The 12,463-nt window shown below is 37.3% G+C and overlaps 1 protein-coding gene across 1 annotated transcript in view; it reads right to left on the bottom strand.

The window, feature by feature from the left end:
- The window catches only part of ITGBL1 (integrin subunit beta like 1), a 151,920-nt gene that overhangs the window by 14,052 nt on the left and 125,405 nt on the right, over positions 1 to 12,463 (bottom strand). Inside the window, exon 8 of the mRNA XM_059823174.1 lies at positions 5,319 to 5,435. Within this exon, the coding sequence (XP_059679157.1) occupies positions 5,319 to 5,435 (117 nt within the window). The remainder of the gene's footprint in view (positions 1 to 5,318; positions 5,436 to 12,463) is intronic.

The following is a 12,463-nucleotide window of genomic DNA, read 5'->3' as shown; positions in this document are numbered from 1 at the left end:
AGCTGATTGTCTAATTGGTGGCCCACTATATGAAGCACAGACTGAAATACTGACGTAAGACAAAAAGGGAGCATCCCTAGAAATATGTAAGGGCCTTGCTATGAGTTATCTGTTACAATTTTCAACCTTTGCTAGTAGCCCTAGTGAAGAACTTCTGTGGAGCTTTAACCAATTTTTTACTATTTTTGTTGGGTTTGTTTTTATCGTAGGGTTTTTAAGCAGCATAATCCTGCACCAACCAGTAGCATGCAGAGGACCCAAAAGGGCCTCTGTTTTATTCCTTCAATGGTTGCTACTCTGCTGTGACAAGAACTCACAGCTGGGCTAATAATGGTCCAGAGAACAAATCAACATGAATGGAGTTAAGAGCATTATCAAATCAATTTCAAATTGATCTTTACTGTTGTCCTGAACTCTTGTTGCTCACCTGCCCTCAATTCTGAAAGAGAACAGAACATAATGGACAACAGTCAACCCAGTGAGGTGGAGCAGCCAACGATGACATCAACTGAACAATGTTCCTGGACACAGCAGGGAAACAACACTTGAAAGCTGAGGACACATCTGCAGCTAGTAGTACAGCCATAACCTCAGAGGAGAGAGAGAAATATCTCTCACCAGGATACAAGATAAGTAAATATCAAGCCTGGTGTACATTAGTGACATGGCCGTGCCAAGAAAGAACTTGTGCTGGCAAACCTGTGATTCTCCGGTCATGTGTGTGCACCAAAAACACTTAACTTGCACATGAAAGACTCAAAGAACCAAGTAAAGCCAAAAAACCCCATGATGTTAAATATTGCTGTGGATCAACACTGCAATACACCTGGGCAAATCTTAGATCACTGAAAAAACCTGAACTGTAGGGAATGGGCCTTTAGGTATAACATACAAATCTCAAAAAGGCTGCATGAGACAACTCCACCAGCCGTAGCATATTAAGTCTCTGTGCAGAGGCACAGACAAAGGTAGGGAAAGATAAAGGAAAGACCTGGCAAGCAGGTCGAGGGAGGTGATTCTCCCCATCTACTCCACTCTTGTGAGACCCAACCTAGAGTACTGCATCCAGTTCTGGAGTCCCCAGTACAAGAAAGATATCAACCTGTTAGAGCGGGCCCAGAGAAGGACCACAAAAATGGTCGGAGGGCTGGCACACCTATCCTGTGAAGAAAAGCTGAGAGAGTTGAGGTTGTTCAGCCTGTAGGAGATAAGGCTTTAGGGAGGCCTTATTGCTATCTTTCAGTACTTAAACGGGGCTTATAAAAAAGATGGAGAAAGACTTTCTTCCAAGGCCTGTAGTGACAGGACAAGGGGCAATGGTTTTAAACTGAAAGAGGGTAGGTTTAGATTGGACATTAGGGAGAAATTGTGTATTATGAGGGTGTTGAGACACTGGAACAGGTTGCCCAGAGAAGTTGTGGAGGCCCCATCCCTGGAAGTGTTCAAGGTCCAGTTGAATGGGGCTTTGAGCAACCTGATCTAGTGAAAGATGTCCCTGACCATGGCAGGGGGGTTTGACTAGTTGATGTTTAAAGGTCCCTTCCAACTCAAACCATTCTATGATTCTATGATTCTATGAATCCATTTCTAATAGCAGAGTGCTGTGGAATCTGTGCTGAGTCCTCCTGCAACCTCTGTCTTTGTGGAGACGTAATGTCTCTATTCCTGGTACTGCAATGATGGACAGCTGAATTTTTAAGTGAATGACTCACTACAGTCATGCAGAAACATGGTAATAGGGTCTCACTCACTTGTACCCTAATTTATCATATCCTTCGCCTCATGTCTTTTTACCATTGCATAGACAGCTGGTCTGGAAAGCAAGCTATTAATCAATCTCTGCTGGTCAGAGGAGGCCGGTAACAATTCTTATTCAAATAATCTAGGTTGTCATTCACATTTCTCATTTCAGCATGCATTTAATCTGAAAACACTGGTCTTCTTTCCTTGTGCTTTATAGGCACTCAGCGCTCACTGTCATATCTTGCACATTCACAGAGTCCAGCTTACAATTCTCTGAAGCCGGTTACTAGCAAGGGCTTATGTCCTGACAGTGACTGCCTAAGTAGCAACAGTGGTAGAAAAATAGTAATGGAAAGAGAAGGAAAGAGGAAGGAATAAGCAGTCCAGCAAGAGGTGTCAAGAGGTTCAGGCTGAGATGGAAGCATGGACAAACCCAAAAGGAAGAGAGATGTCTGTGCCACTAGTGCAAAGTTAATGAGACAAGTCTGTGAATACGTAAGTTGCAAAAGAGGAAAGAAAATAAAGTTAAAACTGTATATCAAAGGAAACATTCAAAATGTTATCAGGATAGAAAGTGATAGCCAAGCAAAACATCAGACAATTATTAAAGAGTAGGGCTGAAGCTGTCGGTAACATCGGAGGCTATTGAGGATCTGAAAAGGGTAATAATGACAGAAAGTCCTACATTTGGTCAGTAACTGTGGAAAGAGACATTTAAGTGAAAATGGTGGTGGAAGCCACAGTGAATGATGAAGTCACAGAAAATGCATAAGGGGTAAATGGCTCATATTGTGAGTTTGAAGGTGAAGGAAGGTGAGGGGAATTCACTTGCTAAATGGTGAGTGAACAGAAAGCTGCAATTGATGGGGACTCTCTGAAGATAAACATTCCTGTACTTAGTACTTACACCTAAATAGGTGCTGCCTTAAGTTATTGGGGTCGCAGGTGGCCTCTTGAGGCAGGTGGATCAGAAGCACAGATGGACACTGGATGGTCAAAGAAAATAAGGTTTCAGGATCTGCCAGCAGTAAAAAAAGAAGAAAAAAAAGAAGGAGGAAAAAAAAAAAAGGACGGAAAGAGAGGGAGAGAGAGGGGAAATGAGGGAAGGAGCCACTCCAGAGCTCCAGCAGCCAAGAGAAGGAAAAGTGGTGTATGGAAGAGAACTGGGTGATTAGTAAGACATCTACATTTGTTAATTTGGTTCTCAGTGCACTTCACATGGAAGGACCAGACAGCTGCAAACAGAGAAACACTTGTGTGACATGAGAACAGAAAGAGAGCAAGGGGAAACCTGTTCTTGGCTGTAAAAGAACAAAACTGGATAGAATCATGCAATAATAATAATAATATAGGAACATGCTTCAAGGAGTAAATTACAACCAATAATCTAAAAATATCTCAAATTATAATTAGAAATATAATAGACAGACTAAGAAATAAAATATCAATGAAAAAATAATCTGCCAATTTTTTACCACTGGAATCCCAACAGATCTACTACAGAAATCCAATAATTTTTAGAGGAGGAAGCATGGCATAAGGTGATGATTAAATCCACCAAGACCTGAGCTGACCCCTGAAGTGCCTCAAAGAAGACTAGAGCATCTTTGCTCACTCACAGCTATCTGAACTTGGCGAGGTGAAGCTGGTCTCTAGAGTGTTAGTCTTCCCAATTAGAAATCATGCCATTATTAATACTTATGCCATGCTTCCTGCTCTCCCTTTACTTACAAGTAAGCCCAACTTACAAGAAGGACAACAGGATTCCTGATTTGGCACTTATTCTACTATTTTGGAGAAAGAATTAGGAATAAGCTCAGCTCCCTGGAACAGCAAAAAACACAGGGTGGGCCTTCTGAAGTCCTGTCAACAGATGCTGTGTAGTGCAATTTCAAACAGGGCATAGTTACTTGAATTGCGTTTTCCCATATAATTGCTTTCACCTGCAGAGAATCATCAGTAACTACACTATTAGCTTGAATGAAAGTGGAGAAGTTGATCTTGCTTGAGACTACAACTGATTCACAAGTTCATGAGCTGGCTTTCCTTTCTATTTGTTGTTTCAAAATTTGGAAAATAAGCTTAAAACATATGGGTTTTAATTAATTAATTAATTTCTGCCATTCTCTTTGGATAAAGCTATTTAGAAGAAAGGGGAGTGTTTATTCAGGTAATAGTGAGACCTAGAGTGTCTCCTGCACAGTAAAAAGTTGGACACTGGCTCAAGTGTTGAGGTGATTATTCATTTAAGTGTGAGGTGCTCTAGACAGCAAGAAAATTTAAAATTATCAGTATATCCTTCTTAATAAGGAAGAATGGAATTTTTGTCTATGATTTCCAAAATGTTCAATATAATTAGCAGTATTAACATTGAAGCATTGTCATCAAATAATGTAAAGTATGAATGACATAAATGGAAGAGATATTTTTAATCATGAAAGATGATGAATTTTGGTTTCCAGCCACTTAATTTATAACAAATATGACCCAACTTTTCAGTGCTTTTACCAGCTTTCATATCCTTTAAACAAAATTAAATTTCAAATTATTCTTTATCTACACATTCATATTGTTGAATTACACTGAATGTTATAAACTACTATTATGACTGATTAGACATTTGAACTAGAATTTTCCATATATGCCTACATTCTGCATGGCAGAGACCTTGGAGAAATATCTCCTGTAGTCAGAATTTTTTATGGACACAAAGATTATGAAGCAATATGTTTTTTTCTTACATAGAAATAAGGAATATAATAAAATGTGACATTGTTCATATCGACTACTTTGTTAATACTAAGAATCAAAGAGTAATTTTATAAATAAAGCCAATAAAATCTAGAAAGAGAGCATTTAAGACAAATACTACTCACCTGTTTTTAAAATACCTTATGGTATGTATGCATTTACATACCTAAAACTAACTTGAAATACTGCTTAACACCAATATACATTACTGAAAAATCAACAAGTGAGGTTTTCACTGTCAAAATTAAAATAAACCATCTGCATTTACAATTACTGTGACAATGTATTTATCTCAAGCATTTTAGATTCTTTCATAATATATTTTTACTACTCTTTTAGAAAACAGACATATCACTGTCAGTGAATATGAAATATTCAGGAGTATTGCTGGTCATTATTAACTTTAGGGAAAATACAACATTCACAGTAAAACAACTGTACTAAACACAACGTAAAATTACCTAATTTTTCAAGTTTTCCTTTAAGTGCCTATATACTTCTCTAATGAATACTGATGGAATTTGTGATATACTACAGCACTTACATTTATGCTATTAGGTGTATTTAATCTACTTCATTGTTAGTGTTTCTGAAGTTTTAAGGTAAATATTCACTAACATATTCAATATTTATATAGCTTGTTTCTTACAAAAATCTATAATTATTATAATTAATCAATGATGTCAATAGTCTATAGTGACATTATGTTACAAAATCAGGGGGAACAGAAAGTTAGAAACTGTCAAGATTTCTATTAATGATATAATATGATATTACATTATATTACATTATGTTACATTACATTACATTAAGTGAATGCATACCCCCACAGACATCGCCATCTGCATTTTCACACTGTCGATCATCACATTCACAGTTTTTGCCATGAACTCTGTTGTCTCCTGGAGGGAAACAAGTGCATTGGCCACATTCACATCTCCCTGTAAGAATAAACAATTGTTAGAGTCACGATTTAAGTAAAGTAAAATAAAGGAAATAAAACCTCAAACTTATTTTACACCCTGCCCCCCAAAGACAAACTAAAAGTCACTCTGTATTAATTAATGTATGCACATAAACGCTATCAAAAAAACCCACAAAACTACCCCTCCTCCATGGCAACCAGAAGCAAAGTATATTACTGTTATATCTTGGAGGAAACATCAACAATAAGCAATCATTGGCATTGTATGTTTTTCATATCTCAACTTTGTGTAACAGAGCTATGGCACATGTTTAACTGCATAATTAACCTCTATAATTGATCTAAAATATTTAGCACATACCTCAGAAGCTCCAAAATGAATGCAATTAGAATTAAATAGTCTATGCACAGGGCTAGCTAAGATACTCTCTCTTCATGTAGAAACATAACTTTTCAAATACTCTGTCAGGCATTTGGAAAGCAAAAATCCCTACAATTTTTCGTGTCTAGACCTGAGGAAATAGAAGTCGAAAGCACAGCCTCTGTCAGAGTCTTCCCTTCCATCAACCTGTTCACAGGAGAACTCCCCAGAGCTTAAAGGGGGAATAGACTCAGCCAAACTCCCACAGATCTTCCACTCCAAAGCCCTCAGAGTCATGAGTCTTAAATGGTCAGATGTGAAAAAAATCAAGATCAAGAATAGTCTTACTTTGCACATATATGAGACAGGCTCAGTTCAAGGTAACATTGGTTTTGCTATTTCCTAACTTCTAAGAGTTTGCCTCTATATTTTTCAAATTGTTTTACTGCAATGCTACTGTGAGAATGCTCTAAATATAACACAAACTGTGGATCAAAGTAATACATTTGATGAGCTTGGGAAAAGATACTGTGTGTAAAAAAGAGCCACCAGAGATATGGATTAGGATGCAGAAAAGCCTCACGATCTAATTTAATCATAGCAGCACTGAGACTCAACCTGGGCCTGGACACTGTTCTACTGACTGCAGAACACAAATTTACAGTAGAAGCAACTATAGCTACAAAGCAAAAAAAATCCTCCAAGTGCAGCCTTTCATTATGTAACCAAACAGTTCAGCATACACAATATTTTTTCAGCATTTGCTGAAATATTTTGCTGAATTGGGAAGGACTGTTAAGGAGAACATTAGTGGAGCTTTTCTAACTGTAAGTTTTGTGACAATAAAGCCTTTTAGGTCAACATACTGTCAGATCATTGTTAATCTATTTTTCTTTCAACTTCTAACCTAAATTTTTTACATTTTTGTTTTCAAAAAAACCCAGTCTAATTAAGTTCGAGCAGTGGGGGGATCTTATTACTTATGGAAAAATTGCCAGCTCATTTTACCACTGCTCATTTTACCATTGCCCTACTCTTAATCATCTTCCCAAGCATCAACGTACATTGCACTTTTGAGCTGACATTCTATGTGCCAGGATTCAGTCTAGAAGAACATTTTATGATCAACTTAAAGTGCAAGAATCTTTAAAAAGATATGCTGATAGAGAGAATTAACAACAAATACTTCATGATACCTTTATAATACACATATCGTTTTAAAACTATGTTGCATTGGCAATTATATGAGAATATTCATTCCAGGAAGAAACATATTATAAGAATTGCATCTACCACATCACAAAATACAATTGTATTTGGTAATCATGTCAATATTTAAAATATGATTGTCTACAGAATGATTGATGTTATTTGTCTGCATTCTCCAAGCTACAATTATTTGTGAAGGACAGTTACACTAGCAACTGGAACAAAATAATTTCTTAGTACTTAAATATACAGATACTGTTAATGTGTCCAACTTGTCACTATCTTGGGCTCTCATGGACTCTTTCTATGCATCCACTTTAGAAAACCTGGCTACTTTTACAAAAATGTCTCATCACAGCATCCCAAAGCACAGTCAGTCACCCATAGGCAGATGGGTACCTGATGAACAGGACTCATGTGTTGTGAAGACTCTATAAGATAAACAAAAGAACCATCTTTAACAGTGGTATCCTGGGCAGCTAATGCTATAATAAGGAGGGTGCCTGAAGGACAATAAAATCAGTTTAGCAAGTTGCTTTGAAGAGAGGATTCAGCAGAGATGTAAAATCCTCCAGAGGAATGAGCAAAGGAAGGTTCTGTAATGAGGCTCCTGCATGTTCTGTAATTAAGCATTACCTTCTGTAATGCTTAATTTAATAAGTCAGAATGACCTGAAAGCCCAGTGGCTGGGCACTTGCACTGGAATGGGAACAGGTTCCTCTCAGTCCCTGCTGCAATTAATATTTATTCATTTTAGTTAATGATGTGCAACAGTTTCACCAGCGAAAAAATTGAGGAATATCCCATCCCTAGGCAGATAGGGCACATTTTTGCCATGTAAGAGATACAAGTTCAGGCTGTCTTCTCAAAATCAAGCACAAAGGGGATTTAGGCCATACTTTCTCAATCTTCTCATCTTAGCTAGTGAATAAAACACCAACACATATATTCAAAAAGCCCAATTCCTTGTTGATATCTGTGCCTCATATTTTATTTTGGCTGGCTCCCACCTACGCTGAGGGTATGATTTAGATTGTCTGACTGCGGACCTCAGCAGAACTGAAAGTGTCTTGAAAATGGACGGAAACCTCAGACAGTAAGTGCTCTGGAAAAGGAATCCTCTGAGCTATTTCTTTCCTTTTAAATATTCAAAGATACAATTATAGTAGTTTAGTACACTGCTGTTGAAATTGATACTCAAATTACCAGTTCATCATTCCTTTTCTTTTACAAATGTGACAAAATCAGCACTAGGAACATGAGAAGTTAATTTAGTGGTGGCACTAAATAATTGCAACTTTGTACTGGCTTAAAAAGTATATTTTACCTCCAAAAGTACTGAGATTTTGGTTAGCTTATGTAAGGTGGGCTCACTCTGTGGAGATAATTTAACAGAGAATTAAAGTCCTTTTGCTTCTGAACACCTAACTACATAGGATGTAGCAAATGTAAACGTCAAAGGCTTAGTTTATCACCATACAGATAAACACAAAAATTAATAGCATTCTGTAACAATAAATTTCAGGTTGCTTCCCTGGGAAAACCAGGAGCAGATATTTCCAGGGTAAGCTTGCTTCATCCATACTACTACTTTGTCAGACATATCTGCTACTGAAATAACAGAAGCCACACCTTATTCTGTGACCATATTCTCTTAGTTATTGTAATAAAATACTTACCATACCAATTCAATCGTTCAAAAGTAATTTGAAGCTCACATTATACTGAAAAGGGATCAGCACTTTACTAAACATACCCTTTCTTTGTCTAGAATAATAGGTTTACCATAGCAACCTGATTATAGAGGGAAAGCTACTGCCAAACACATCCTAAATTCTCTTTAAATTCCAGGGCATACAGAAACAATTAAACACAGGAGGACTAGAATATGCTGCACCTTCTCAACTGTCTGTGCCAGAGCTACACTTCACGAGTCAAAAGAAACAAGTTTACCTCAGATGTTTTATAGCAAGTGGCTTCCTCTCCTCCTCACTAAACAGAGACAGTAAATTTTATCATCTGATGACTTCAGGAAACTTTATGATGGAGGTTGTATTAGCTATTAGCATTGGAAAGCTTAACCTACTTATTGCAATGCAAGATTCCAAAACCAAAATAATTATATAGGGCATTTATTTGTCTTCAATCTTAATATTTCCTTGCACTCTTTCCTCCCATTGAAGTCAATAGGAGTATTGACATATTACCAATCATTGTTATTACTTGAAGACTGAAAAAAGACCACCTTAGAGGGTCTTTTTTTTGTTTTAAAGGAAATTGAAATGCCACATCTCATTAAAACACGTAAGTTTGTTAGATAACTGACTCTAGAATTCTAAAAATCTGTCCCTTAAGCATTTAGCTTTTGATTTTATCCACCATTTACTATAGCATTTTTTCATTCCTCTTGTCCAATATTTATGAAAGCCTAACTAATATAAACAGTGCCTAGACTTACATTAAATCTGCTCCCATGCAAATTGCTGTGACCATTAGCGGCATGCATTCAAACCAATTTCCAACTGCCTATATAGACTGACTGAAAGTCTCTTTTATACAGGTAATTTTCATTTTGAAACACTGTGCTAGAAGTATATAATTTGTGTAATAAAACATTTTTATCCTGTTATTGCCAGCAAAAATATCAGGAAGCAATAGCAATAGCTTTCAATATAAAAATAAACACTCAATATAATAAGATGTACTTCATTGTCTTTTCCTGTCTATTACTCTACAACATAAAGGATTTTTCTGTGCGTGGTGCTAAATTTTTATCTTCTAAATGAAAAGAAATAAATAAAGTTTTTGGGCTTTTTTAATGTGTAACAAATACAGCACCAAATTGCACTGAGATTGTGGTAAAAGCAAACCAGGTTCCTCAGTATCTCAGAAAGACAGTGATTCAGGCTAGTCATAAATAGAAGGGAATGTGCCTTTAGGAAGGACTTTGCTGCCTCATGGCTGTCCCAAGCTTAACATCTGAAAGTATTAGCTATCAGAAATTGGCAATTTCTTTGTTATCAAGCAATCTCAGGCGACTTGAGCACATTCAGTAAAGCTGCTGGGCCTTTCTGCAAGCAGAACGCATTTCATGCTGGCTGGGAACAGATGATCTAAAATAATGTTCAGAAATGGCAAATCAGAGAAGGGGGATGGGAAGATTTGTACAGAAGATCACAAAGTTTCAGAGGACATAGTGGGTGGGGGGAAGGAGATGTGACTTACCTAAGGAAGTAATAGATAGGATGTAGCAACTTCAGGTAACGAAAAGCAAGATTTACTGACTGAGTGGTGGAGGGAAAAAAGACCAGTAAAGGGAATAAAAAGTACCACAAAATAAGCAAACAAAATGCAGTGCTTGCCAAAAATAGGGTGGATAATCTCATCATGCCATGCTCAGTCTGAGGCATTAAGGGCAGTGCAATCCAGCTGAGCTTGATCAATGTGGAGAAATTTATAGACTTAAACAGAAAACAAGTACAGATTTCTAAGTAGGCACACATAGTTTATTTTGCATGTCCTATTCCCAAACTGGCCTACAATGGCTTTCCACACCTAGAATGGCTTTTCATTAAGAAAAAAAATAATTTTTCATATAAAAATATTGTACTGACTAGACAAAAAATAATTCTGCCTTATATGTGGAGGGATCCCTGGTTTTTAAAATGCTGGTAATTCTTGGACCCGGTTTGTTGGATGGTTTACGAGGTGCCAGAAAAAGGGAACCTTTGGAAGCATCTTTAGTATGTACAAAAGTATCCTTGCAACTTCTTTAAACACCTGAATGCCTGGCTATTCTCATACAAACTATGAAAATCCGGGCATTAGTTTCTTACAAGGATTTTGGGCAAGCAAGAGCAATGTTCTACTTGTAATATATGAACAATGTCATCTGCAACCTCTAATTATGTTGGGGAAAAAAAAAAAGTTTTTCTCTTCTAAAAAAAGCTTTATGAACTTATATCAATACAGTTCTGTTTGTCTCCAATGCTCCAACATGTCTGAAGTTTTGTGACAAAACAGCTAGATGGGCTAGCATAACTCTGGTGCTACCTCTTCAGCAAAAGGAGTTCAACATCTATACAAAAAAACCAATTCTCCTGCTGGGCTTGAACACTCCTTTCTGCACTGAAGTGATATTTTACCATCTCAGAGAAATGAAGAACATCAGAGCCCTTAAGTGTGGTTTGTCCTCTGTACAGAGTGCTCAGCTGTAGCTGCCGAGTGAGGAAGGTGCACTGTGCTGCTCACCACAACACGCTGACCTTTATCATAGGTACCAATGTTAGCTCATTCCTGGTGAGCAGCACAGTGATAGGAGCAGAGGTGTGTATGAGATGTATAAGCAGTGTGATGTCCTGGCTCTGCTGTGCTCTGCGCCTCATGAGTCTTTGCAGTAAAGATAGAAAGCCAACAGGCCAGGAGAGGACATCTTGTACAGCAACTTCCTTGCATTTGAAACATCAGATGGGTGTATTGATGTTTTTTTATTTTAACTGAAGCTACAAGAACCACGAAGGATTTCTTTTCTTAGTGTGGACAGGATTGCTCTATTAGGCTGCTGGGGGTTTGGGGTGGTGGGCTTGTTTTTGTGGAGACCTTCTGGTGAAAATTGGGTTTTCCACACAAGGTTCAAGCAAGAAACACTTTTTTTTCTGCAGTACACTGTGAAAAATAAAATTGTGCATTTATCTCCTCATAAATAAGAAAAAATGCGCTGCAACTATTTCAAGAACAACTGCTTGTTCGGATTTGGGTTGGGAACTAAGTTTCTGTTTCTAAATCAATACACAGAAAACAAACATACCCTAAGTCTACTCATAAAAAGATACTATTTGCAGCATGACTGACCCAAGACCTCAACTAAAGATATAAAAGCTCCAGAGAAGAGCTTAGCTGAATCATACAGACATAAAATGAAATGAAAATTGCTTTAATAAATCTAAAGTAATTTCCAAACTTCAGATTTTTGAACTACTTTTTTTCAAGAATTTTGTACACTGAAGCAAACTTCTAGCAGCAAGCTCTGAGATTTTTATTTAAATAGCACCAACAGTAGCTAAAGCATGTAATTGGGTTAAATATCTGTATTTCCCTTAGTCTTACTAGGCACCTCTCAACTGAAATAACTGCATCAGCTACAACATTCAGCACTATCAACAGGGCTGAACTATCTGCAATCAACTAACTCTTATGATATAACTATATCACACACTTAGAAGACTTGTATCTATAGCTGATAACCTTTTGTTCCAGGTTGCATTATCTCACTTTAGGCACATATGTGGCTTCAAAGGCCAGGATACTTTCACTAATTTCTTATGTTGACACACCTGTTTTTATTTTTATTTCCATGTCACCCTTGGAAAACCTACTCCAAATCTGTGTTAAGCGCTCAGTGACACTGGGCCATCCAGTGCTACATGGAACACCATAGTCCCAGGTTGAAAGGCTTCACAAGGTGTGTCCAATGC

This window comes from Gavia stellata, chromosome 1 (genome assembly GCF_030936135.1).
Source record: "Gavia stellata isolate bGavSte3 chromosome 1, bGavSte3.hap2, whole genome shotgun sequence".
Taxonomy (NCBI): Eukaryota; Metazoa; Chordata; class Aves; order Gaviiformes; family Gaviidae; genus Gavia; species Gavia stellata.
This window is presented reverse-complemented; position numbering and strand designations above follow the sequence as displayed.